General features: G+C 42.7%; 1 protein-coding gene across 2 annotated transcripts in view; it reads right to left on the bottom strand.

Annotated features, from left to right (window-relative positions):
• The window catches only part of Dennd1b (DENN domain containing 1B), a 212,740-nt gene extending 204,387 nt beyond the window's left edge, over positions 1-8,353 (bottom strand). For both annotated transcript variants that reach the window (XM_032915408.1, XM_032915409.1), the window contains exons 1-2: positions 8,248-8,353; positions 5,994-6,058 (exon numbers count right to left, since the gene is read on the bottom strand). In XM_032915408.1, coding sequence (XP_032771299.1) covers positions 5,994-6,058; positions 8,248-8,264 — 82 coding nt within the window. In that variant the 5' untranslated portion in view covers positions 8,265-8,353. The remainder of the gene's footprint in view (positions 1-5,993; positions 6,059-8,247) is intronic.
• Positions 8,354-27,367: the final 19,014 nt, after the last annotated feature.

Raw genomic sequence — 27,367 nt, 5'->3', positions numbered from 1 at the left:
GACTTGCACGGCACATGCTAATGAACATAAACCTGGTGTGCTAAGACAGCTACCCTAAGAACATTTGACTTGCAGAATATCCAATGACAGTCAATACCGTCAAATCTCCTATAGCACTTCAGTGTGCATTCCCCAATAGCATTCTACTTCCTGGGCTGACTAGAGTCTTGTGATGTGAGACAAGGAAGGGAAACATGAGTACTTGATAGGAGAAACCTAAACACACAGAGTACATCAAAGTATGTCATAGTGTGTGTGTGTGTGTGTGTGTGTTGACTTTGAGATATGGTCTCACTCTATAGTAGAATGTGAGAATGCAGAAGATACCTCAATGCCCAACATATACATATACATACATATATATTTCTGGGACAAAAGGCTGAGGTGCCTATTTAACTATCAAGGTGGACGCTGGCCTCCAGATTCTCCCTTCGTTCCTCAGTCCCTACCAGTGACAGGGTCCTCCTGGCTGGTATGCCCTGCACCTGCCCTCAATTGTCCAGTGGGTAGAGGAGCTGCTCTTTCCTATACAATGCCACCACTTCAGTTACCTGCTCTCTTGGTACCTTTGGGACTCCTGGATGCTGGGCTAGTTCCCCTCTAAACCAATGTGGCAGAGTCCCCCTGGACTCTCCCGTGTCATGGCTCTCTAACTACTCTCTCAAACATATCTACAAAAACTTTACTCCTCCACCAAACCTAGGTGGAGCCATGATTCCTTTCCTTTCTTTAATTCTTTTTTTTTTTTCCAATTTGGTGAGGAAACCCAAGACTACTCATTTTTTGTTTCCTTTCCATTTCTTTCTTTCTTTTTTCATTCACTAGTGTTCCTGCTACTGCTGTGCCAATTTGTGTTTAAGACTGTTCTACAAGCACAGTTGTGTTTAAAATAACTCCTGCAAGCAGTTCTCTGAATTAAATGAGTCAGCATCTGCTGGCCGTCGGACGGCCAGCACTAACCTAATCCCGATGGATACACTTTTTCATTCTATATTCACTAAGGATGTCAGATTCTGCAGTGCGCTTTCCCTTAAGAAAAATAACTAATGTGGTTCATGGAGAATTTTCTAGAAGGTAAACCAACACTTAATCAAGCTACCACTATAACTATGCATGACTATATTAAACTCTTTATGAACACAGTAAGTCCCAAAATGCTATTCAGCAAACTATATCATCACACTATTGAGAGAAAATAATGAAATGCGGTTAATAAATGCCTTCTTAGACAAGGTATGGGAAAAAATTAAAATTATTCAACTTAAGATTCTGATTTAAGAAAATGAATGCTGTCAAACTGTTAACATGAGAGGGAGATTTAAGAAGGAGATAATTCAATACCAAGCTGGAGGATCTCATCAAAGTAAAATAAGATAAAAACCCTATAGTAAAAGGACTTGATCCTCAGAGAAATAATCCAGATAATAATACAGGAATAAAGTAAACAAAATTTGCTAAGGATGTGTTTGAAACTGCTAATAACTAGAAGTGTTAGATTGAAGGCATTTAATTTGAAGACATAGGTCTTATAAATGAAGAGGAGTCTACAGTCTATGAAAAGAATTATACAAGGAAAAGTTTAGTAATTGTTGTAAGAGAAATTATAATTAATTTATTAATTTCAGAAAACACACAGTATTTGAGTTTTAAATGACCTACAGCACACATCATTAATATTCTGTGCCCTCATGTTATAAAAAAGAGACCACAGCAATGGAAAAGTAATTAAACTTGGGACATGGGAACACATTTTAGACAAATTTCTTAGTTTCTCTGGGCTTTTAATTTCTTCGTAGGAGTAGCACTTCCTATCCTGTAAGATTTTGTAAGACTTAAGAACCTAGTACATTTTTTTTAATCTACAGACTTGTGCTTGGCTTCAAGTAAACACCCATAAATATTTGCTGCTGCTGCTTCTTACAGTCAGTTAGCAACAGGGGGTGGGGGGGGGGGTAGAAGGACAGGACAGAGAGAGAGCAGAATCCTCAAGCCAAAAACGAAAGCCTTAGAAAAGGCATTTTGACTAAGGAAGCGTTAGCTTTCATCTCTGTGAAATGTCCAGTCTCCTTGGAGAACATGCTGCAGAGTGCTGTAAGTTTCGTGATTGGAACTGCAGCAAGGCTGTCTCTGCTCTCTCTACTTTCCTGTCTCTGTGAGAAAGTAGGCAAGCTGAAGGGTGGCAAAGGCAATGAGCTTGGAGAGCCACCAAGAACAGCATTAAGATCTAAACTGTAGCACTGTGCTCTGGAATACAAGCTACTGGCAAACTGTCTTGCCAGGAAAGTCTCCATTTAAAATAAGAAGCCAAAGCCAACAAGAAGACATTACCAGAAACAACTCTATTAAACGGAGGAGACAGAATACAGGACATCCTCAGGTCCTCTCACAGCTTCAAATCTGTAGGGTCCAAAGGAAACTACTTATTATACAGTATTCTAAAATGTGTTGTGTTCAGAAATAAGAATAAAATGCCTTGAAACAAGTGCAGACGGCAACAGACTCGATGAAGACACGGTATAGCGAGTTACAGTTCGACAACCAGTCGAGTCCAGGTGAACCGGAAGCGGAGAAACGACTCCCTAACTAAGCGCACTTGCTGCTCTTCCAGGATGCAAGGTCAGCTCCAGTACCCAGGCCAGGTGGCTCACAATCACCTGTAACTCCAGCTCCAGGCGATTCCCAACCCTCTTCTGACTTCTGTAGGCACCAATATGTGCACACACACACTCACATAAAGAGAAATAAAATTTGTTTTTAATCTTACTTCTGAACATACATATAAAATGAAAAAGGCAAATAAGAAAGTCAAATATTTTGACATGAAGAGTAGAGATGTTTGCCCAGGGCACATTTTCTATCTGATGAAATGAGCCATCAAAAGAACAAAGTGATGCTCTCAACAACCCTTTACAAAGAATACTTCAGCTAGTCTCCTATTACCTACTCCTTGCAAATTAGCAGGCCTATCACAGTGATCCTGATTGCAGCCCTCCATCCCTCCAGGGGCCATGATGTCCTCCTAAGCAGTGGTCATAGCCGTGACAACTCTGCCACTGAGGTTCAGCACGACAGTTTCTGAGGGATTTTAGCAAAGGAGATTTCTGGTTCTAAAGCAAGAGTCATAAAAGCCAAAGTCCCCCCCCCCTTCCTCCTCCACCTGCAGTCATATTCAAAAAAAGCAGGCTTCCAAGGTCTGCTGATAGTCATCTAGAAACCACAAGACATCTAAGTCTTCAAATGATAGGACCTGTAATTTCATAAGAGCTGATGACTCATCCAATGGCATTCCTCTTACACAGACTGTCAAATGCCCATAGTCTCAGGGCCATTGTAAAAGCATCCTAAGTTACATGGCTTAGTCTCCTCCAAGTCAACCACAATGACAGAACAACCTTCCAAACAAGCCAAAATACAACCCAGGTTCTTGTCAAAATAGACAAGTATTGACAGTTAAACAAGAAATATTCTAATACTTTTCAAAGAATTTCCACATATTTCCCTTTATATGTTTACCAATAAAGAAGGTAATCGATCTCTTAATTTGGCATAAAAGTATACATCTCGAGCCCACTTACTTATAAGTGCTGTGACTTTTTAGATTATAGTTTCATAGAACCTAAGACATTCATTATGTTCTCCTGATTTAAAGCATCAATGAAGGAGGAAAGGGTGACATTTTGATGTGGTTGAGTGTAGCTTTAAAGGAAGCCTTTACGCCAGGTGCAGAGGCACACCCCATCCCAGCACTCAGGAAGCTGAAGTACAGAGCTCCCAAGTTTGAGGCCAACGGTATCGACAGAGTGAGAAACAGTATCAGAACAGTTTTAGAAGCTGCTGTCCAGTGGGATGCTAGAATGGACTAATTGCCTGAGGCTCCAGCTCAGTGGTTCTGACTTACAGAGTGTGCATGTGGCACTAAGTTCAATCTCTAACAGTGTCCGAGTTGGGGGATGGAAAGAGGTAGATTTGAGGTAGTCCTAACAATTCTCTGAGCTAGGAAGATGGATCAGTGGGTAAGGAGCTTGGCTCACAAATGTTAAGACCTAAGTTCAGATTCCCATGACTCAAGTTCAGTGAGGAAGACATGCATGTAATCCCAGCTCCAGGAGGAAACAGGGGGTGGAGACAGACAACCTCCCCGAGCCCACCCCGGAACGCAAGAGCAGCTCGCCTGGTGATATACACAATAGCTGTGAACGACAGAGACCCCATCACAAACAAGGTAGAACGTAGGGAAGGGCCAACCCTTGACAGTCTCTTCCGACCTCTACACATACAACAAGGCAAGCATGTGCCAGTGCTCACACAGGAACAGACACAATCACACACATCACAGACACAAGAGAAGCTAAAAATTGTTTATCTTTCCCATTTGTGATATTTCCAACTTCGCCAGACCATAAAATACTAATGAAGATGTCTCTGGATATCGTACATTTTACAGCAGCCACAAGGCGAGATGGCAATAAAAGAAGTTAGTAAAAGCTGTACACGGAATAACCAGTCATAAAAAAAGCAGAAGGAGCAAAGGGAGGAAGCAAGGACAAAACCACGGAGCCCTTACACGAAGGTCGCGGATTCTCTAACACATGCGCAGACCGGTTGTTATATGAAGCAGCTTCATTCTTTTATAAGACTGCTTTGTGACCTGAAGAGCACGCGATTCCAATGATCAAGCGCCCACCATTCCCAAAAGGGCCTTTCCTATTGTGTAGCATATCAGATGAGCACTGCTCCACACAGCTGAGGTTAACAGCACGGTACTTCTTTTAAGGCTAACCCATGCCAGAAAGATACTACAAATTTAAGTAGGGTTTGGAAAACTAATGTGTGTGTGTGTGTGTGTGTGTGTGTGTGTGTGTGTGTGTGTGTGTGTGTGTGTGTGTGTGTTCCTTCAGCATAACATTCCCAAACTGCACAGAGGATATGGCTGTGCCTGGGGAGAACCCATGTGAACAAACTTTACCACATAGAGGGCAGCGAAGTTGACTTTTCTAATTGGAAGAGGCTCCTTAGACCTTAGGAGTTCTTGCTAGCTGGCAAACCTGATCAGAGCTGTAGTTGCAGCAGACCAGAAATGAAACACATGGACATTCCGGAGCCAAGAATGTGTGTGATTTCCTACCTAAAATTAGCCGTGCCTACTTCGCCACAGCTGGGTTGGGCTGGGCTCCTCTATTTTAAGGTGTGCAGAGCCAAATTACTTAAGAGCATGTAATTGCTGCCTAGTCTTAGGACTAAGAGTGTCAGAAACTTTCCTCCCAGGCTTCAGATGGCTAACAGGTTTCCACAAACCCCCACACTTACTGGCCTTGCCACTTGGGGCTAAGTATCCTGGAGCCATGTACTATAAACAGCCATGAAGACATACCATGCACAAAATAAGCAAAAGGAGATGCCCCCTCGTCTTCGACATATACGCCACTCCCAAACACACAGACAAAAGTGATGAAACTGGACAAAAGTCACAATACTTTAAAAGGCAACTATTTGCCTTTCCATAAAATTGTACAGGTCTGACCATGAAAACCTCCAAGTTTTGCCACCCATGTTTAGCTCCCCAAGTGCTGTGCAACGGGAGGGAATAAACCCGATCAAAGGGGCTACTCGGCCTACACACTGCACTCCAGAAAGAGCAGAAGGGAGCGTCCCTTTGGTGCTAGCAGGAGAACTGGTGTTGTTTTCTGTTTAGTGGTGCTGACTTTTCAAACACAGATGAAAGAAATTGAAAAAGCATACCTTCCCACCACGAACAAGGGCAGTTTTGTCAACAGGGAATAAAACTGGGCTGTAAGTTGAAATCCAAGCTGCACAGATAACATCGGTGATTTCTACAACCCTAGCATCTATCTTACTACTAGCAATTTGAGACACTGGCGCAGACATTGGGCACTATCAGGTTCCTGATGCTACCACGCTCTAGCAGGGCACAGTATTAACATTTGTTCTGACACACTCGATGGATGACCTTTGGAGTAAAGGAACACACATACCTTCATTTTCAGAGGCATGACACTTCACTTTTAATACCAAGTCGAAAGTTCTTTCTGGATTTTCCCTAAAATAAAAAGCACCTTGTTATATTTACTTTCCACAGAAAATAGCCATTATCTATAAAGTTTCTATGCAATAGACGTTTCCATACATGTGGTACTAAGGATTGAACCCAGAGCCTATTCGCGCTAAAAACTCCATCCCTGTAATTTACTTTGGTTGCTCGAGACAGGGTTTCTCCGTGTGGCCTTTGTTGCCCTGGAGCTCACTCTGTAGTCCAGGCTGGCCTCTAACTCAGAGACCTGCCTGCCTCTGCCTCTAAATCTGTCTCAGCATGCATATTCTGTGATTCTCCCCGACTAGGCAGTAGAAATATAAAGGAAAACGCTTTATCAGTTTGGTAAGTCATAGTTCAGACTTTGGAGTTCTGAATCAGGGGGCAAAGTATGTCAGCTCTGAGAATGCTTTCTCACCTCTAATGCACCCTGCCCACTTCACAGAGCAACGTCGATGTGGGAAAGAGCGTCGTGGAGTGTACTTTCACCCTATCGAATCAAAACTAGACAGCCAATACACCCTTAAGCATCTTCTCAAGCTGATCTAACACAGGCTGTCCTGCTTTCTCCAAAGGACCTGCTCCAACCCAGAAGATGAAAACCTGACTCCTGTTGCATCCCAGACCCTTTCAGGAAAGCGCTCCGTGGACAGGACATTTAGCACAGGCTCCTGAGATCTTCTTTATGGTACTTTATGGTACTTATGCGCGTGTTCAAAGTAAGAGAGCTGTTCACACACCCCGAGGAAACAAAACCTAACGAAAATGACTTTCCTTAGATCAGTTATTTTTAAGGAATTTGGACATTGGCCTCCTCGTTAAATCCTCCACAGAGTACAGAAAGTTTGTTTCACTTCCTTTAGAAGTTACTAGTTTGGAGTCTTTCTTCTTCCTAATTTCTTACACTGCACTCCTAACCTATTTATCTGCTACATTTCAAAAGGCAGACTGGAATATACTGAGATACTTAGAGCAAACAAAAATTTGGTTTCGTAACGTCTCTTTCCATCAGAAGGTATAAGATTAAGACTGGGGATGTGGCTCACCAGTACACAGTATCTGCCCTAGAGTGCTTGAGGCCTTGGGTTTGACCATAATGGGAGGGAGAGGCAGGGGAAACTGTTAAAGGAAAAGACATCACAATGCAAAAAAAGTGATGATGTATATTTGAATTACTTCTGTTAAGATGAGTGCCTTTGTACATTAGCTTTTTAAATATATACTTTCTTTAAGATATCAATGCTACCTCTCACTTCTAAACAAACATTGATTTTAAATATTTACATATAAATATACATATAAATATATTACATGACATTCCTTAGAACTGGAAGGAAAGACAAGCCATACAAATTAAATTTACAAATATCCATTTCTCCACTTCCTCACCCCACCCGCTTAACTTGTTTCGTGAGCATAAAATGGGCTCTGGCAATCTTTTTTTTTTTTTTAAGTTCCCTCATAGTACAATTAAATGTCCAAAGAGTAAGTTTTTTTTTTTTAAATCACCCTGCTCTCTATGGTGTCAAACATTAAAGGAAATATTCTAAATTGTGTCACGTTTCTATTTTCATAAAATATTTAGACTTTGTCTTAGATAAATTAACTACTGGCTCGGTTATACTTCTCCGCAATCTACAGGGCCTTTCACCGTGGATCTAATACACAGTGAGGTAAAACGGAAGGGGAGGGGGCGGTCAAAGAAGACCAAATTTCTTCCCAAAGTAAAGTTTCCAGAGAAAAACAGCAAATGCCTATCCCTAAGACACTTCCAAGCAGAGCCTCCACCGTTATTCAAATTGCTTTTTACCTACTCCCTTCAAGTAAAATGGCCAATGGTGAAGGGCCAGCCACCTTAGCGCATATACCACTCTGCAAGCAGCACACACAGCGCCTGCATAAACAAACGCCGCTTTCATTTTAAACGAAGGAAAAGGACCAGAAAGCATCTCAGGCCACCGTGGAAAATCATCCTAAAGGAAGCAACGACGATCCTAACGCCGGGGAGCGGTTTCTAACCACCGCTCGCAGAGCCGCCCGCTCGCCCGCCCGCCGCCCCGGGCGCACGGCCGACCGGGCCCAGGGAAGCCGGGTCGCCCGGCGGGCAGGCTTTGCGGCCTAGCGCCGACCGCCGCGCAGCGGGCCGTACCGGGCAGGCCGCACCGGGACGGCGGAGACCTGGCCCCGCCGCCGCTCACCTGGTCCTGCGGTCCATGGTCACATGTCGCTGCGGGGCCGCCGTCGCCCCGCGCCCGCACGCCCGCACGCCGTCCGGGACGCGCTGCTCCGAGCGGCGGTCGGCCCACGGCGCCCTCCGCGGCCTCGCGGGGACAGCACCGCGGCGACGCCGCCCCCGCCCCTGCCCCCGCCTCTCGGTTCCCGCGACCGGGCTGGCGGCGGCTCCGCCACCTTCCGCGAACCAGGAAGTCGGCGGGAGGGGGAGGGGGCGCACGGGGACGCGCCCTGCGGCTGCACCTGGCCGCGCGGCCTCGGGGCCGGACCTGCCCTCCTGCTGTCCTGGGCACCGGCTTCTGCTGCCGCTGTCCCGGAAAAGCACTTCTGCCCCGGGGTTCCCACATCGAGACTCTCATTCATTGCAAATGGGGAGCTCAAGTGGATGCTCCGGCTTCCGCCTCACTCCTGCCGGTAGCCCGGTTAGTGCTCTCTGAAACCCAGAGCCGCCCCCTCCTGATTCAGGAATGTTCAGACTTATGCACCTGCTAAACAGCTCTGCCAAACAGCTCAAGGAGAGGCTCCAGTTGCCTGCTCATATGGGAAACACATTCCAGCCGCAGACACTGACGCACAGCCAGGGACTTAACTTTTGAACACACAGTGGCAGGCCCCCTAGAGTGTCGTTTCTAGGGGAGCTGAGAGGGCACCACGAAGGATGGAGGAGGTGAAACCCGATTTCCAGAACTCCGGAGCATGTGTTTCTGTAAGCAGTGATAAACACTGGCTCGGTGTTTTCAACACCTGAGCTATAGGTACCTTAATCCAGAGCAAGAGACTGGATCGGAGATAAGTAAGCAATGGGCGGTGGCAAAGTTGAAATCTAACCAAGCTCGGCTGTTGCTGTTTCTTACTGTGGCTTCTTATTGCCTTGTCTGCTGCTCAATCAAATTCGGGATCTGATAAGAAGATATTTAGAAAGATTTATGGTAGGCATTCAAAACGTTGTCCAGGGCTCAGGCTCCCTAGGGACTGAGGAAGGCTTTTTCCCAGCTAGCATTCACCCTTGACAAGGCTAAAGTGACTGTCACGCGATCAGGTTTGCTTCAGACTGTATCCATACAGAAAGTACGAGAATGAGGAAACCAAAGTGGTATGAATGCGGTATGAGTCATGACTCTAAAAGTCAGACAAGGAGCCTTGGAAAATAAAGAGTAGATTTGATCTTAAACTTTCCTGTCAAAAATGGTGTTGTTCCATCAATACAGCAAGACATATTCCACAGCCACAAACCTCTTATTTTAAAAATGAGCTCCCAATGTAATTGAACAACAAAACAAAAGGACGATGTATCAGTCCACACTGTGTGGTAGCCCCATAACTTGATGTGAGATGCTTAACTTCAGTTTCTCGCTTCCTGCATTTGTAAAATGGGAATTATGACTTGCTTATCACATGAGTATTGTGCTGCTCAAGTTTAAAAGCGCTATGCTTCTTGTGAGACATTTGGAGAAATCAGTGAATTTCAGTTTCACAATTAGGCCTACTATACCATGGCTATATGGTTTTCCCAGATACAGGTTTTTGCTGCCTAACTAGCAAGTTAGCTTACTCCAAAGACTTGAAATGAATTCTGTAACAAAAAAACACTTCTGCCCCAAGTGTTACTGAAATGTGCGAGCCTCTTCTTTCATTATAATCAATTCTTCTCCAAAGAAAATAGTCCTGCCTAGGATGAGTGTGCCATGAATTCTTAGTCTGGGGTGAGAAAACAGTAACAAATGTTTTCATCACCCACTGTAAAGAGACAGTTAGTTACTGTACAATGTTAAGATTGTTACTCAGTCAAGCCGTACTAAGTATGAAGACAAAATGCCACGTATTTTTACTCTATCAATCACATTTGAAGCCAACTACAATAAAGAGTTTGATATTATAAAAAGCTTAATAAATAAACACAGACATGATTTATATACATAGTTTATCACAAAGCACTGGAGAAAGAAGTTAGAATAAACCTGTCATGGTTTATTAAAACCAATGGTATAGCTTTGGTAATGTTTGCTTCATATAAAACAACATCACTCATAGAGAAGTTTACAGAAGGCAAATTTTCAAGTTGGTTTCAAGATCATATTTCAGCAATAATATTTCCTACTTGACGATCACATTTTTAGAACCATGGCAATCAAAGAACAAGACAGTAGAATAGTATCGGCAGGGAGCACGTAACAGGAGCAGACTGTAGATCTGTGTTAGAGCACTGCCCACCAACTACAAGGTTCTGGTTTGATACCCAGCACAGGAAGAGGAGAAAAAGAAAGGTATATTCTTCAGCTCCTGAGTGTGGTCGAAGTATGATCTTGACGATGAATGTGTTGATGTCCGTTACGAAGTTGGTTTCGTCGCTGACACGATTCAATAAGGGGAGAGGTAAATTAAGATAGCCTAACGTCCATAGGACTGTCTATTTCAACTTACACTTCTGTCTTTTTTTTTTTTGCTTTATATAGTTTGTGACTATATTATAATAGATATTCCAATTTATGAGCACTGAGCCTACCTAGTAAATCCAATCGCTTCTCCTATGTTAGGATTTTTTTTTTACCTTCAATGCTTGGTTTTTGTTGTTGTTGTTGTTGTTGTTGTTGTTGTTGTTGTTGTTGTTTGGGTTTTGATTGGTTGGTTGGTTGGTGTTGGGGCTTTCTTTTGTTCTGTTTTGTTAATAGTGGGTTTCCTGGTATTAGCATAGCTCTTTTGATCTTCTTACATAGAAATGTTCTAAACCATTATGTTTGAGATTTTTCTTCAATGCCTGATTCTGCCCATTCTCCTCAAGGTACAACCAAATGGTCTCTGGCTAACATCATTTCCTACTGGTGACGTGATGTGGAAGAACCCAAGTCTGGTGCAAGTCTGGTTTGTCTTGTGAACACGCTCCTCTGTTTCTCAAAGTATGGATACCCACCGAGATAAGACTTCTGTGTGCCTTCGAAGTGACAGGCTATAGCATGCAGGAGTACTCCTTCCCAGTCTCTTCCCTCTGGGAAGAAGAGAGAGGCGTGCAGGACTCTCAAAGGTATTTCGAAAGTGATTCTACCACTAACGCTTTAGGTGTAATATAGTCCAAGCATCTTGGCTCTCGGAATAAGTATCAATTATATCTCGTAATAAACTGCATTTATTCCTGCCATATAATGTGCTTCCCATTCATTTTTTTTTCCTTTTCTATGTTCCTTTCCAGCTTTTTTAAAATTGACATTTTTACATGTTTTTATTTCTGGTCTCCTTCTGCTCTAAGCTAATGCTAGGAGTAATGGACTTTCTATTCATTAACTAGACACATGCTGGCTCTGGGCCTCATCAGTTTATATCGAAGTTTAAGGTTTCAAATAACTAACTTAGAATCCGGTTTTTAGAGATTCCCCAGCTCCTCAACTGTAGCTGGCGCATTTCCAATCGGCCATTCCCTAGAAGCTAACTCTACATGGCTTCCCCTTAATATTCTTAGGTTAAGTTTATTAATAACTTCTAATCTTCCTTTACTATGAAGAAAATTTCTTTCAACAAAATATCCATCAAGTCAAATTTCTTAAGAAAATATCCTTAAAAATATGATTTCTTCGTGGCTGGATAGGATGACCCATGGTTTAACGTTAGCACTAAGGGAGACAGAGACAGGTGGGTCTCTGAGACCAGACAGACTACATGATGAGACCCTGCATCTTTTTTAATGTTTTAACTTGAGTTTTAATGTTAACCGATACAGTGTTAACAAGGAAAACATTCTCCTAGTGTTTCCTACACAGTCTATAGAAGTATCAAACATTTGACTCTAAAGGCAAAGTTTCCTTCAATAAAACATGCATACTATTGAAATAGAAGCCAGGGGGGAGAATGAAGGAGGAGTATCTTTGTCAAGAACCTAGTTTCTGTGTTGATTCAAAAGTCAAATTCAAAGATACCTTCCAGTGTGTAGACAAAAATGCCACAGACAAATTGTGATACCTTTATTACCAAGCCTGAACATAAGCAAATAATTATCAGTTCCAAATGGTAAGTTACATTTATTTCACTGTTAAGCACTGAATAAGAATATTATCAAAAATCATGTAACAAAACATCTTTCTTTCCCCTTCTCCAAGCAATTTATCCCAAGTTATAAAATAAATGATCTTACCTCTGACCAGCTTCTGCTAGTTCACCCTTCTCCTCATTCCTCAGCCTGCCAGACATTGGAAAACTTCAAACAGTCCTTGAAATTAAGAGCAGAGATGATTGACAGGAGAGTGGGACCAGGAGATTGTAATGAGAGGGCTTGAATTTTCTTCAGGGACTCTGAAAAATCTCTCTTGAACTTCAACAAGCAGTACAATGTTTGTGTAACCCTGTGCACTGCATGGGAAGCAAGCTCCTGACCCCACCCACAAGATACTCCACATAAATAAAACATCATCATTGTGTGACAGCCCTGCTCACACCCACTGAATGCTTCAGTAGAATGAGTAATCCCATCCAAAGAGCAAGGTCATTAGAATTTACTGGAAGGACTCAGACAAGAGTATCTAATATGATACTGGGGATCCAACAAAGTCAGCAACTTCTATAAACAACCCTAATACTGATGTAAAAGAACATTCCCAAAAAACATTCCTGCTTGTCAAGTTCTGCTCTCCTAAAATACAAGCACTAGACAAACATTCTACGTATTACCATACACAACTGGCATAAGAGGTGTGGGGAGAAGCAGCAGGTCAGCCATTAGAACTCAGTCAAATAAACACCAAGGCAAAACCGCAAATCTACAGACTAAAGAGATTGAAGATCCCAGCATATTTCACAGCTTGTCCCTTCCTCACTCCCTCCTACTACAAATCAGACAAGATAAAAATTAAAAACAAGGGGTTCTCTCTCTAAAAGTATGGGTATCCCCTCGCCTCCTTACTGGTGTCTGGTGTCGTTAGAAGGCTGCTTGTAGCCTTCTGTGAGAAGGCAGAAAAAGCTGCCCAAGATCTCGATTCCATGTTCGTTACATTTATTTTCTTTGAGAAAAGACACTGTCTCTCCTTCCTTTCCCTATTCTCTGTTCACCATGGAGTAGTTTTCTTGCCGTCCTTTTGAGATGGCCAACAGGGACAGCTGGGCGTGGCTAGAATGGGAAGGAAGCTTTAGGATCCATGACTCAGCCTGATCGTCCCCTGCCATCCTCAGTTGACAATGGTGCTCTTGCATCAGTGAGGACAAATGGCACCTTTGGCCTGCTACATGGAATCTTCCCGAGTCTTCCCTTCACTTCCTCCATGGATCAGGAACAGTCAACCCAGTGTGTGCTGAGCACAGTAATTATACTGTGTCCTCAATGTGGTCACTTAAGAAATATACCCAATAAACACTGCTAATTCCATTCTGTGGTAGCATAAACGAAGCCATTGATTGCTACGTGATTCATGCATTACCTCTGATTTCTAATACAAATATGTTGTACTTCTTCTTTGAACAAGCAGGTATTAATCCTTAAGCAATGCGTGCCTGGATGTCTGTGGCGAGCCCTAATAGTAGAATTGGACGGAAAGCTTTAAATCGAGTGGTCTTCTCAAGCAAGCCAACTGGTAAAAACCACTTCTAATCTGGGAAAGCAAAAAAGCACATGTTTTGTCTTGATAGTTGAGTCACCATAACATGGCATGCGCCAGAAGCACAGGCTTTACCACATTTGCCAAAGGCTTTGTGATCATTTGATTAGCTGAGTCCCTCCATAGTCCTGTGAGGTATAGATTGTGGGAAAAGCTGGCACCATAAAGATGAAGCAGGAAGGGCTCTTTCCAGGGACACAATATTCCTAAGATTACCTGCATGGAAGAGTGTACTTTCCCATCTATCAGAGCCACCCAGAGATAGAAGTTAGGATTATTATACCATTATACCACAGAACCATTTCTGAAACCCATTTTCTTCATAAAGAATATGCCTTCTCTCTGACTAGGACATTTGCTCGTTTAAAGCAAAAGTAAGCTTCAAATGAATGTCTAGCATTTGCTAGTTGATGACATCTGATAGTTTTTAAATGGAGACTATCAACAACTTTCAATGCTTTTATGCAGTCAAACTTTGTTTGTTTGTTTGTTTTTTAGTTCTCTGGCCAAGTTGTAGGATTTAAAAAGCATTATATAAGAAACTCAAAGAGGGCTGGGCAGTGGAGGCACATGGCTTTATACTCCTTTAATCTCAGCACTTGGGAGGGTGAGGCAGAAGCAGGTAGATCTTTGTGAGTTTAAGGTCAGCCTGGTCTGGAGAGTGAGCTCCAGGACAGACAGCCAGGGCGACTCAGAGAAACCCCTATATCAGGAAAAGAAAGGAACGAAAAGAGAAGAGAGGGGGAGGGGGAGAGAGAGGGGAGAGAAAAAGGAGAGAGGGGGGGAAAGGAAAGTAAAGAGGAAGGGAGGAAAGGAGGGAAAAGGGGAGGGAGAAAGAGATTAATCTGCTACTGTTTCTACTCCATCTTCATATTACAGAAATGAAAGCTAAAGTTAAAAGACATTTTATTAATCTGTAGAAACACTGATAAGGAAAAGCTTTACTTAGAAACTGAAAGATTTCCTGGTTCTAAGAGATAAAAAGGGAAAGTTACAAAAACATTCATGAACACTCTTAAAAATTGAAAATAGGCTTTGTGATTATCTTTTTATATTTATTTTTATATCCATCCTTGACATGAAACAATTCAACATATAAATTTTAACAATTACACTAAAATTATGTACTGTGGAAATTGGAGGGTACACTTTACAGGTAATGGGTGCCAGGCAGTGGCTCTGAGTTGACTGATAGGCCCAAACCCCTAAGCTAAACGCTATCTGGAACTGTTTGCGTGGCTTCCTTTCTACTTTTGCTCCATATTGCCTCTTCTGGTGCGGGCTACTCTGTGCTGTTGTCCTTTCCTCCATGCATGAGTGAGCAAAGCCTCCAGAAACGATTCTCCCTTTGTTGTAAGCTAGCTTCTGAACACCTTTACCTCTTCCAGATGACTGCATGAGTCGTGGCTCCCACTGCTTCTGTCGCCCTGACTGGATACCCCACGCATGGTAATTTATAGCAGAGGTTGGTTTTGAGCATGGTTCTAGAAGTGGGAAGTCCAGGAGACTGATACTGATAGCATAGAACATGGGGCCACCGCCTGTGCTCCAAGCCATTTAGCTACCTGTCCTCTATCAATGAACTGGAGGAGCCAAATTAACAGTGGAAAACAGCAAAGGTGGAATTTACGCACACTCTGGGAAGAGGGACAAAGAGATCAGCAAGCCATACACACACAAGGTTACCTTCGCGTGTGTCAGAAGGGTGGTGTTTAAATAGAAAGCAAGAGCTAAGCATAACCACGCAATCTGGCCAAGGCGTGGTCCCCAGTCCACCCCTTCTCATTTCCTAGTCTCTCTTGCCAGGTGAGATTCTCCTGCAATGAAAAGGACAAATTGTAAATCTTTTTCCTAGAGACCAGTTCCTCCTCTCTGGGACAAATTCCTCCCCTGAATGCCCCAAGGCTTTGGGCCTTTCTTCTCCCAGCAGGAGATTCTCATGAAGATTCACCTTTCTAGAAGCCCATGCACTCTATAGTCAGTTCACCAAAGGGTGTGTCCATCCACGTCAGACAGGTTGGTTACATTGTCATCCGATGACAGCCTTGTTAATATTCTGTAACATGGTGGTGGGTATCTCCTAATGAGAAAGAGCAGGACTGTGTCTCTAAACTATCACCATTTTTGTCCCTAGAGACCAACCTCAAGGGGGTTTATAATCTAGGAATCAGAGAGCAGCAACAAACACCTAAGCATATACATAGTAAGTTGTCTCACAGTGACAAGTGTTAAAGCCTAAACAGATGGTGGACCAGGAAGATGGGTAGCAGGCCACTGAGCTACAGGAGATGAGGAAACATCTCTTCGGTGGTGACATTTGAAGGAGAGGATGACTGGCAGCAACATGAAGAGATACAGGATGGGGCTTCCTGACAAAGAGAACAGGTATGCCGGTTCGAGGCAGCTCGAGGAAGGCTGGCACGTTGAAGTGAAGCCAAGGTAGCTAGGAGAAGTGGTATGAGAGCATCAGAGGTGAGAAGGAAGAGTCCTGACTGAAAGCCTTTTGACAAGTCGTGAGAGAGAGGCTGCATTTTGCCTCCCTCTCTATGAGAAGCCGATAAGTGCTGAGCAAAGTGTAGGATTAAGGAAGATATCGAGGAGACAGCTGCTCTACTCCAGAAAATGGTGACTATTCTCCCTCTTTTTTTTTAAAGGTTTATTTATTTAATGTATATGAGCATCCTGTCTCTGACATATCAGAAGAGGGCATCAGATCCAATTACAGATGGTTATTAATCACCGCGTGGTTGCTGGAGATTGAACTCATGACCTCTGGAAAAGCAGACAGTGCTCTTAACCACTAAGCCATCTCTCCAGCCCCAACTATTCTGCCTCTTGAGTCAGTTGCAGTGAAACTAAGAACTCTGAGACCAGTCACAGAGGCATCGAGCAGATGAATTACCTAGGAAATAGATGTCCTCAAGTGAGAGAAAACTAAAAAGGGTTGTAGATGAAAGAGAGCCACCATTACTTTTGTGGCCATTTCCTAAGGGACAGAGGTGAGAATGGATACAGGATAAGGAAGGAGCCCGAAGTCTACTTCAAACACTCGAAGATTTACATGCCTTAGACCCTCAGTGACGATGTAGCCTTGGCAACTGGTCAAGGAAACCAGTCTGCACCACCGCCATCCTGTGAACACTGGCTGTTTCCATCAGAAAAACCACTACGCTGAAAGTAAGCGTCTGAAATTCTGACTGGCATGCTTTTATCTCAAGAATGTATTGGGAACGCTGACTGAAAATTCCTAAACTTAGGTGATGCGAATTTCACCCTCTTTCCTTGTTTTTTTTTTTTTTTTTTTTAATTCATTGCCACCAAAGACCCCATAGAAAAACAAAAAGCAAAGTGATGCTTACCCCAAAGCCTAAAAAACAAAGCAAGAAAGCATGGAGAAATTCAGAATCAGAGAGCACCTTACCTGCACATACCATAAAGGCGCTGGGAGGCTGTCTGAAGCCTGCTATGTTTCTTGCCTGTAATACCAGCCAGTGGGAGGCTGAGGCAGGAGGATCCCTACATAGCGAAACTGTCTAGAAAAGGAAGATGGCTCTGGTTGCCTTGCGTTACGTAACACTGATTTACTGACACTGCAGGAGGGAGCTTGGCATCCTGAGGAGACCAGGAGGATGGCTATAGGATTGCTAACACACCCTAACAGAAAGACCTGGAATTGAACGTTACGTGTCCTGGGAGGATGAGCGGAGGCCCACCACATAATGAGCACTGCCTGCTGCAAGCAGTTCCTGTACGAAAAAGAGTGCAGAGATGATTACAGCCCAGCCTTGGCTGGCTCACTTTGCCCCTGGCTGTCCAGTCAGACCCGGGAACGTGCTAATTAATGAGTAGGACAGAAGCTACTTGGACTGAGAATATCCATTGGTTTATTTGGCAATCACAGGATCAAGTGCAAGGGTAAGCACACGAACAAGCACAATATTAATGCCACTAAGTATTAAGGTATGTATAGATGACAAGTCACCTTGAAAGAGGGAAGTCGGGGTTTGTATTCCTTCCCCTTTTTGTTTGTTGTTTTGTGGGCTTTGGGAGCAGGGCAGTTGTTAGTGGTGTTTGAGACAGAAACTCAATATGTATCCCAGGCTAGCCTAGAACTCATTACATATCTGACTGAAGCTGGCCTCACACTTGCAGCAGTTCTCTGAATATAATAATAATGATGATAATAATAATAATAATAATAAAATGATAATAATGCCTTAAGTTTTAAGGTCATTAATTCACCAGATCTGTCTGCCTTCCCAGCTTAGCAGCACAGGTCACGGAACTGGTCAGTTTTATGCTTGTGACTGTGTGACTGACTGAAACTGCAGCTTGCTGCTGCTGCTGAGTGTAGGAAGAGAATATTGTACCACAAACGGCTAGCCAGGAAACTGTCAGTATTCAAATGTTGACACGTGGTTTCTACTGAAAGGGTTTTCATTTCATACCACAGTAAAATCAAAAGTCACACATCAGACCATTGTAAGTCAAGGCCTGATCTTTCCTTGGCCCATTTAAGATTCATTCACTCATCTCCTACTTAGCAGGAAGAAGGGGATTGAAAAAGGAGGAGGAGGAGGATGTCTGCAAGATGCCAGAACATGGGTCTCCAGGACTTCTCTCCTCACTTGGCATCGGTGTGAACAACCACTCTTGAACATAAAGAAACTCACAGCAACTAACTCATGGCATGGAGTTGAGGCACGGAAGGAAAAAAAAAAAAGCCACCACAGACCCGTGTCTCACCCTCCTTCAGCCCACAGAGAATGGTGTAGACACAAAAGCCTTCTCTGTGGAGAATAACCACGTAAGCAAAAACTGACTCTCTCGCACCCAGATTGTCCCAGTGAACTTGGTGCCATCCAGCACTGAGGAGTCAGCTGCCTTATTGATTCAAGCCCCATGTTCACCAGGTTCCTGCTGCCCTGGGTTCCAGGAAAGCCACAGCAATAAGCTAGACACCACAACCCCAGACACAGAGCTCCAGAACAACCTGTAGACTAAACCTCATGTCCATCCAGTGCTCCCACTGCCTTGGACTTTGCCACCTAATACAGATGAAGGCCTGCCCCAGGCTCAGGGTCCACCCAAACCCAAGTTAGTCCACATAGCAATGGGTGTCACCTCTACTCTAATGCCAGGTCACCACACCTAGTGTCAAGCAACAGGCTAACACCCATGAACACAGATTTCAGGCCTTCCCGCTAACAGTCAGTTCCTATGGGTCCATACATCAGTCAGTCCAGGCCAATGACTACATGCATGATCCCAGGTTCTAGTAAAGTCCCCAGAGACCCTATCCTAGCACCACACAAACTCCCTTCTCCCTGATCCAATGGACATAGGATCCATTAAGGGGATTCTTGGCTCCCAGCTGGCCTCTGTGGTTCGATGCTCTAGGCTAGTTCCCATGGCTCTTGTGGACACAGGATCAAAGCCTACACCAAAAGGCCTACATTCTAGGCCCAGTCCTTTAAACCTGGCAAGCACTATTGCGGTCCCATGGTTTGCCTTTCCTCTGGCAATACACTGGCTCAGAGAGGACCAAATAAATTCTGGGACCAGGAGTCTATGTTAGCATTTCCATTCGGGTCAGAGTGCCATTGCATGCCAGGCTGGAAGGGGAAATCGAGGCCTAGGATAAATGCTGTAATTCCAGGTCTCCTCTCAAGGTGTCCAGGTGCCATGGATACACTAAACCTGAAAGGAAGTCCAGACTAGAGGTAGACCCATGGTTCCCATTTCCCCTTGGGGCATCAGATACCACTGCAGCCAGAAGGGGAAAGCAGAGGCCTGGCCAGACAGGATGCTACTCCAGTAGGGAGAGAGAGCTCAGTGCCAGAGGGATGAGAGAAAAGACCTTCTTTAGGAGTCTTAGTGTCACATGTCAGGGTTCATTTAGGCAAAGGCCTTACCTGTGGCGATTGCAGAGAGGCAGAGAGTAAGTAGCCCTACTCCTCCATCTCAGATCTGTGAGATTCCTGGGGTTTGAGCGAGCTTCTACCTCACTGGTCTCATGCATGGTCCACATACTCTACACGCTATGACTAAAGTTCAAGGAAGAGCCATGAAGACCTTGCTTCCAAGATAGCTAGCTCCCTTAGGACCCAGAATCATATCTTACCCCATGGACTCACCATAGCACCAGGTCAGTCCTTGGGCATTCGGGTTCCAAGACTGGTCTAGTAGACCCAGCTTTCTGGCCCACTGGCCAATCCTAGTGTCTGCCTCTCCCATGTGGACTGAGGCATGAGGTTCTTCCAGTAGACCAAGGTTTCAGACTGGCTTTCACAAGTCTAGTCTGAGGTTGACTCTAGTGGATAGAGTTGCCAGACACGCCTGTTGATGTTGGTACCATAGAAGCCTGCTTGGGGAATCTGCCAGCAATTCTACCCACTGACCGTGCCAATTAGGCTTGGATGGACTGAATGGTTAGAAACTGACTCAAACCAAGCTAGTCTGAAACAACCTGCATCTGTCTTGTACAGCTCCTAACAGCATACCATGAACTATTAACAATAAGAAAAATGTGATGTGCTTTCTGTTTTAAGGCTGAATGAATGAATGAATGAATGACCCACAACTGTCTCTTAAAACTGGAGATTTGTGAGCTGGACATTGCGAGAGGTACCTGTGTTTCCAACCCTTCAACACTTAAATAAAAAGATCCTGTGTTCAAAACTAGCCTGTGCTACATCGTAAGAGTTTTCAAAAATAAAATAAAAGACAAATACTTAGAAATTCTCTGTGTCATGCTGTATATTAAATTGCCAGAAGTTATTCATTTTACAAGTGAAAATTTGAATTCTTCAATCAATATTTCCTATTGAAAACCAGGGTTTTCTTTATTTAAAGGCTAAATGGCATCCCATTGTTTAGTACGCCAGCGGTGTTTTTTCTCCTTTGTCACCGATGCAGGATTAGACTGGCTCCTTACTGTGACACTGCAGAGAGCGTCAACATCTCTTTGACACACCACGGTCTTTGGATACAGCATGGAATAGATGGTTAGATTACACAGTCATTCCGTTTTATTGTTGTTTTCCTAGACCGCCACACTGCTTTCTAATGCCTATACCAATTTAGATCCCAGACGTGCACGAGGGCTCCCTTTCCTCGGCCTCCCCAACAGTTGTTAGTTTTGGGTTTTGTTTTTTTTTAACAGCCCTCCTGATAGGTGTCTTGCTGTCTGAGAGAGTTAGCATATATTAATTTTAGAAAATAATAGGTGTCGTTGTGCTATTGTCATACATTCATAAATAATATTTTAATATGTTCACCCTTCCCCATTCTGAAGGCTGATTTCTCAGTCTCCTTGCTTCTTGCCCATCCCCTTCCTCTTCCCAAATAATCTCCTTCCTACTTGGATGCTTTGCTTTTTCAGGTTTTGTTATGAAAGAAAGTGTGAAAATTTTTTTCTCAGTCTCGCTTATTTCAGTTAATATGATCTGTAGTTCTTTCATCAAGTAGCAAGATTTTGTACTGTAAGCCTTTTGTTTACCCCTTCATCTATTGGTGGGTAATAAGGAGGATCTGATCATTTAGCTATTGTGAATGTCTCAATAAACCAGAGTATGCAGGTATCTCTCCTGACCTTTGATTTCTTTGTTGTGGTCTTGACTTGGAATTCCATGACGGTTAGTGATGTTGACTATTTGGTCATATATTGCTGGCAATATATGAAAGTATGCTTTTTCTGTTAGCCATTGTTCTTGTGAGTTCAAAGTGGGCTTTCACAACTATGTGATGTTTTATATAAGCCTCGTGATAATCAGGAAGGAAAATCCTGCAATAAGGCACTGTGCGAGCCTCCAAAGGAGAGAACCAGCCAGTAATCCCGCCCAGATATGATACCTATAAAACACAGCAATGACCAGCATGGCGCCATAACCCCACGAGGGCAACAGTGGCATGAATATCTTGGCACAAACCAATAGCTCTGTCATTGGACTTGATAACCAATCAATAAGAGGGAGACATGCCTAGAAGTACACACCCAGGCAACTAACTACCCTGCACCAGCAAAGTTATGGATCTTGGGAAGGAACCCAATCTCCACTTTTGAAAAGCACAATAAATAAATAAATACAAAATAAAGCAGAATAGCCCCTCAACTACATTCTAAACATCTGTCCTTCTATCCACAGGTAAGTGTAGTCCTCAGTTCTCATCAAGGAAATTTCTCTTTGCCACAGATGGAGCCCATTGTAGAGAACCAGAACCAATCAAAATGCAGCTTCCTAGAACCTAGTCTCAGTGGACGTATTTACAACACAGTTCCAGTACTTGGGGTTCAGAGAACATTGGGGGGAAAGAGAACAGAAAGATTTTAAGAGCCAGAGGAGCAGAGTTTGCTGTGAGATTTTGTCTCTTAGAAATGTGAAGAACCCAGCTGGGGATGGTGGTCTTGGGCTCCATCAGAAAACAGGCTGAGCAAGCCATGAGGAACAAGCCAGCAAGCAGTGATCCTCCATGACCTCTGCCCAGCTCCTGCCTCCAAGTTTCAAGCCTGTTTAAGTTCCTGTTCCTGACTTCCTCCAGTGATGGACGAGGATGTGGGAGTATAAGGTAAATAGACCCTTCCCTCCCCAAGCTGTTCTTAGACATCGTGTTTCCTCATAGCAATAGTAAGTCTTCTCAGACAGCCCCCCAAATACTCCCTATTAAACAGCCTTATCATTTAACTTATAAAAGAAAATTCTATTGAAGAAAAGAAATAGTAAAGCAAATGAAAATGTTTACATATTAAGCTCTACTCTTTCGGAGATTCTTAACCTTTGTGTACACTATCCCATGTCTCTATTTACACTCAGGAATTGCCCCGCCCTCCAACAAGCTCTGATATTATTTTCTGAGGCACCACTAAGGATCTGGCTTTACCTACATGGGAGGACCCTGAGGGGAAATTTCCTCAGGCTACTGGTGGTGGTGTTGGGTCACGCCTCCCTGCCACCACTGACCAATATTACATTTCAACAACAGATGCATTTTCAAGACAGAAAATCAGTGGAGTGGAGCACCATCACGGACTCAATGAACCCAAGAGATAAATACAGACCCTTTCATCAAGAGCCAAATATACATGGTCCTCCAGGATCCTCTGGTCATTCTCCAGAGAACATCAGGGCACATCACAAAGCAAGCGTGAATAATTCAAGAAGACTGAGGTTAGGTCAACTATCTTTTCCAACTGCAATGGCGAGAAAAAAATTTAATACCATCCCCCAAACATCACTGAATCAAAGCAGATTTAAAAAAAAACATGTAAAAATTTATGGACTACAACTAATGCAATCTTTGAAGCCTGTTCATACTGGTAAGTACCTACATTATGAAAAAAGAAATGTCAAATAAAGAAACTAACTTTTATACCCCAAATAAAGAAACTAACTTTTATACCTCAAGAGACAAAAACAGAGTAGCAGACTTTCCCAAAACTAGCAGAAGGAAATAAATAGTAAAGATTAATATCTAAATGAATGAAATAGTGGAAACAAAATAGAAAAGACAGTGAAACTAATAGTTTTCTGAATGATAAAACAAAATGAAGTCTTTATCTAGACTAATTAAATAAAAGTCAAATAAATATGAAAGAGGACATACTATAACTGATATCTGGGAAGACTGAGTCAGGTAGACACAGACATCTGAACGGGCCAGAGTAAGGAGATAGGATTGATAATTGAACATCTACCATGAATGAAAAGCCAGGTGCCTGGTGGCCTCACCTGGGAACTCTATAAGATGTTTAACAGCTAACATAATTTTTCCTCAAGCTCTTCCAACACAATCAAAAAGGACAGAATATTTTCAGATTCATTTTACAAGGGCAGCTATTACATTGATACCGAAACCAGTTTAGGATGCTGCAAAAAAAAAAAAAAAAAAAAAAAAAAGAGCCAAGCCCAACCATAGGGCCCGCATGAGGCTCCAAATATCTATGATTACAAATACCACACTGGTGATTTTCTCATGGCCTCTGGGGATGGAACTCAGGTCCTTCTGCTTGCTGTTCAAACACTTGACTGATCTGACTGAGACTGAGTCACCTCCCTGGTGCCTTCCATCTCCACTTTGTTTTGGGTTGTTTTTTTGTTTGTAATCCCTCAGTGGATTCCACGATGTCTCAAAAGAAAACAAATCTTCCTCAATAGGAAAGTTACAAATGAACAGTTTTCACTGTTCAAGACAGTACACGGATGCTACATTCTGGTCAAGCCAAAGGCTAAAGCATTCTCATCTATAGAGAGCAGGTACAAGCTTTCAAAGACCAGTTTGAAAAGGCAAGATTATGCAAAAAGCATGCTGCTGGATTCTGAGTGTATCAGGAAAGACTAGCAAAACTGCAAAGACATCTGCTTCCCCAGCCACAAAAAGTGTTTAATTTGAACTCAGACAGATTCTTCTATAAAAGCTCATTATGTGGGAGTTTGTATGAAGAGTTCAGTAGATATAATATGCCTTGAAATTTTCAGGTATATCTATTTTATTAATTATTTTTGAGAATTATAATTATATCATTTTCCCTTTCTCTTTCCTCTTTCCAAACTCTCCCACATACCATTCTGCTCTTTATTCAAAATCATGGCCCAGCTTTCTTTCTTTTTTTTTTCTTATTACTTGTTGTTACCTTCATATATGTATATTTTATGCTAATATGGTGGAAAAGGAGAGGCCCATGAGGCTGCTACCTGACACAAAGAACACAAAGTTGCTTATAGTTGTTTAGGAATGCTGAGAGCAGGAGAAATAGTCTTCCCCAGAGAAGAGCAGGCAAATTGGTTACTGGACATTTAACTGTCAAGCCTGGGAATACACACAAAGTAACAATTTATAAACTAACTAGTTTAGACTTAGGTATTTAAGAATATGTAGCTATTTCTAAGTCCCTTTCTCTTGTCAGACTGCATTAAGCAGCGGGAAGAGTTTAGAAAACCTCTTGAGAGAAGTTAAAGAGTGGAGCTGCTGAGGCAGTCACTGATTTGGCGGTGGATGACAGCTTGGATGCTGTGCCCAGGGCCCAGCTTGCCGGTGTTATTTGTGGTACTGATGACGGATATTGCTCCTGAAGACATCATGTCTTTGGTGCCATCAAAAGACACAACTAATAGACAATGCCAGCTTGGAAAAAGGAACGTCTCACCTGGGACCCACCCTTAGACAAAGGCAGCTACTGACAGCACAAGGAGGGGCTAAGCCTTTCCTACTGTGAGTCCAATACTAAGGGGTCATCCCTGATGCCATATGCATGTGTGCACACGAACAACAGAGTTGGACTAAGCCACCGGTTGTATGTATGCATATACGGGTTCATACATATACACACAGCCACAAACATATTACACACACACACACACACACACACACACACACACACACACACACACACACACACGCCAAAGAAAAGGAACTTAATAATGTGAGAGTAGGGGAAATATAGAAGGGGTTGGAGCAAGAGTCACAAGGGACTGCAGCAAAAAATGAGGAGGAGAAAAGTGACCTGACTGTTTTAATTAAACAAAACAAAACAAAAAAACCCAAAAAAAAATGTAATAAAAGACAAATTAAGAAATTTGCAGGAAGCAACTAAAAAAGAATGCTAAAACAGCTTTCCCTGTCTATTGTCAATATTCTGATGGTGCCCTAGAGATGGTAGGGAAACAGGCTTACACAATTCGTAGGTAATACAAGGGCCAGCCAAGACTCTCACGGAACGAAGTGCTGCTGTACAGCACATCAAGGAAATTTGGGGGTGAACACCCTGAATTTGGGGCCTGAGAGATGGATAAGTGGGTAGAGGGACCTGGCACCAAGTCTGACAAACTCACTGCTCAGAATCCACGTGGTAGAAAGAGAAATAGGTTATGTGACCTCCACACATGGACTGTGGCACCCCCCTCTCTCTCACACGTACACACGTACACACACACACACACACACACACACGCACACACACTAAATAAATAAATGTAAGGTGTGTTAAATATGTTAGAAGACTATGACAGTCATGAGGGCAAAGGGATTGACCCATAATCAGTTCCCAGAATTCCTGAAAGTGTTGATAGTGATAATGGTGGTATTGTTTACTTTTGGGAAGGAAGATAGCTAGGTCAAGTCCAAATATAGAAAAGATTTTATGATTCATGGCCTATTACCAGCATGCTTATGGTTTCAAAAACACAATTTGTGCCAGAACTTGACTATTAATCAAAGCAAATGATTTAATGCATTTCAACAAGTTGGCTACACCTGTGAGCAGTATGAACTATGTAGGCTCGATTTCCAAATTGATATCAGAAATTGAAGATAGTTTTTTTTAATTCCTGGGGAAATGATATTTTGATATAGTTGTGACATATTTTATATATATTATATATATGCGTCTATATACAACTACTTTACTGCCAGTTTTTAAATTGGCATGTAGTTCTGCAATCTGACATTAACTTACAGAAAATTGGACTTCTTACAGTAGACCAATACCTTTGAGAAACCTTGATACCTAAATTTCAGATCATTTGAGGGAAACCCCACCCTAAATCTGGGCCATACTCTTTCATGGCAGCCTAGCTAAAGGCCAAAGAAGAAAGAAACATTTGCACTTTTCCTGCCTGTCGCCACTGTCTCTTCGCTGCGATTAGAGCCTTCTTCTTTGGGCTTCTGACACATAATGAGGACCAGCTGAGACATCTAGCTCTTCAACTTCCCACTGAAAAGCAGCCATTGTTCTTCCAGTCTGTTCTCTCAGTTCTGGTCATCTAAAGAGCCACGACTAATGAACTGATTGAGTGTTGTTGGCATTTCTGTTGAGTGTTAATTTATTTGTTAAATGTGTACACTTATTATGAATGCTTTATTCTGTCCATTTGCTATATATATATATATATATATATATATATATGATTTTATGCTAGGATAATTTGGATTACATTGTGATAAATTTTGCAATCATATAGTACGTATCCATTGCTTTGAGGAATGTAAATTGGTATAGGAATTCTAGAAAATATGGAAGTTTCTCAAAGAGCCAAACAGAGTGATTATAGCTCACCGGTAAAGCTCACACCTCTGACATATATGATATATTCATTTTTAACACCTTGACAACAACAAACACCTACCACATGACCCAGCAATATTCCTTTAAGGTATACTCCAAAGGAAATAATATTAAGCGACAGAGATGTTGTTGTTTCTATGTTCACTACAGCATTATTAATAGCCGAGATAAGGAATCAATCTAAGTGTTCATTAGCATGTGACTAGAAGTAAAGACAACCTTATATACATCCTGGGGGAAGTATTCAGCCTTAAAAGTGAAGTTTTGCAAGTTAGTATACCATGGCAGAACTTGATGTACTTTATGAAATACAGAAAGGGAAATAGTGGAAGAATTCACCGGGGGAGTGGAGAAAATAGCTTCATGTTGGCCAGTTCCGTAGAATAAATTGTTTTTGTGGGTCAAATAGGCAGCATGGTGACCATAGTACAGTCACACTACTATGCATCCGAC

Source organism: Rattus rattus, chromosome 10 (genome assembly GCF_011064425.1).
Source record: "Rattus rattus isolate New Zealand chromosome 10, Rrattus_CSIRO_v1, whole genome shotgun sequence".
Lineage (NCBI taxonomy): Eukaryota > Metazoa > Chordata > Mammalia > Rodentia > Muridae > Rattus > Rattus rattus.
The sequence above is the reverse complement of the archived record's forward strand: the minus strand, read 5'-3'. Positions and strand labels throughout refer to the sequence as shown.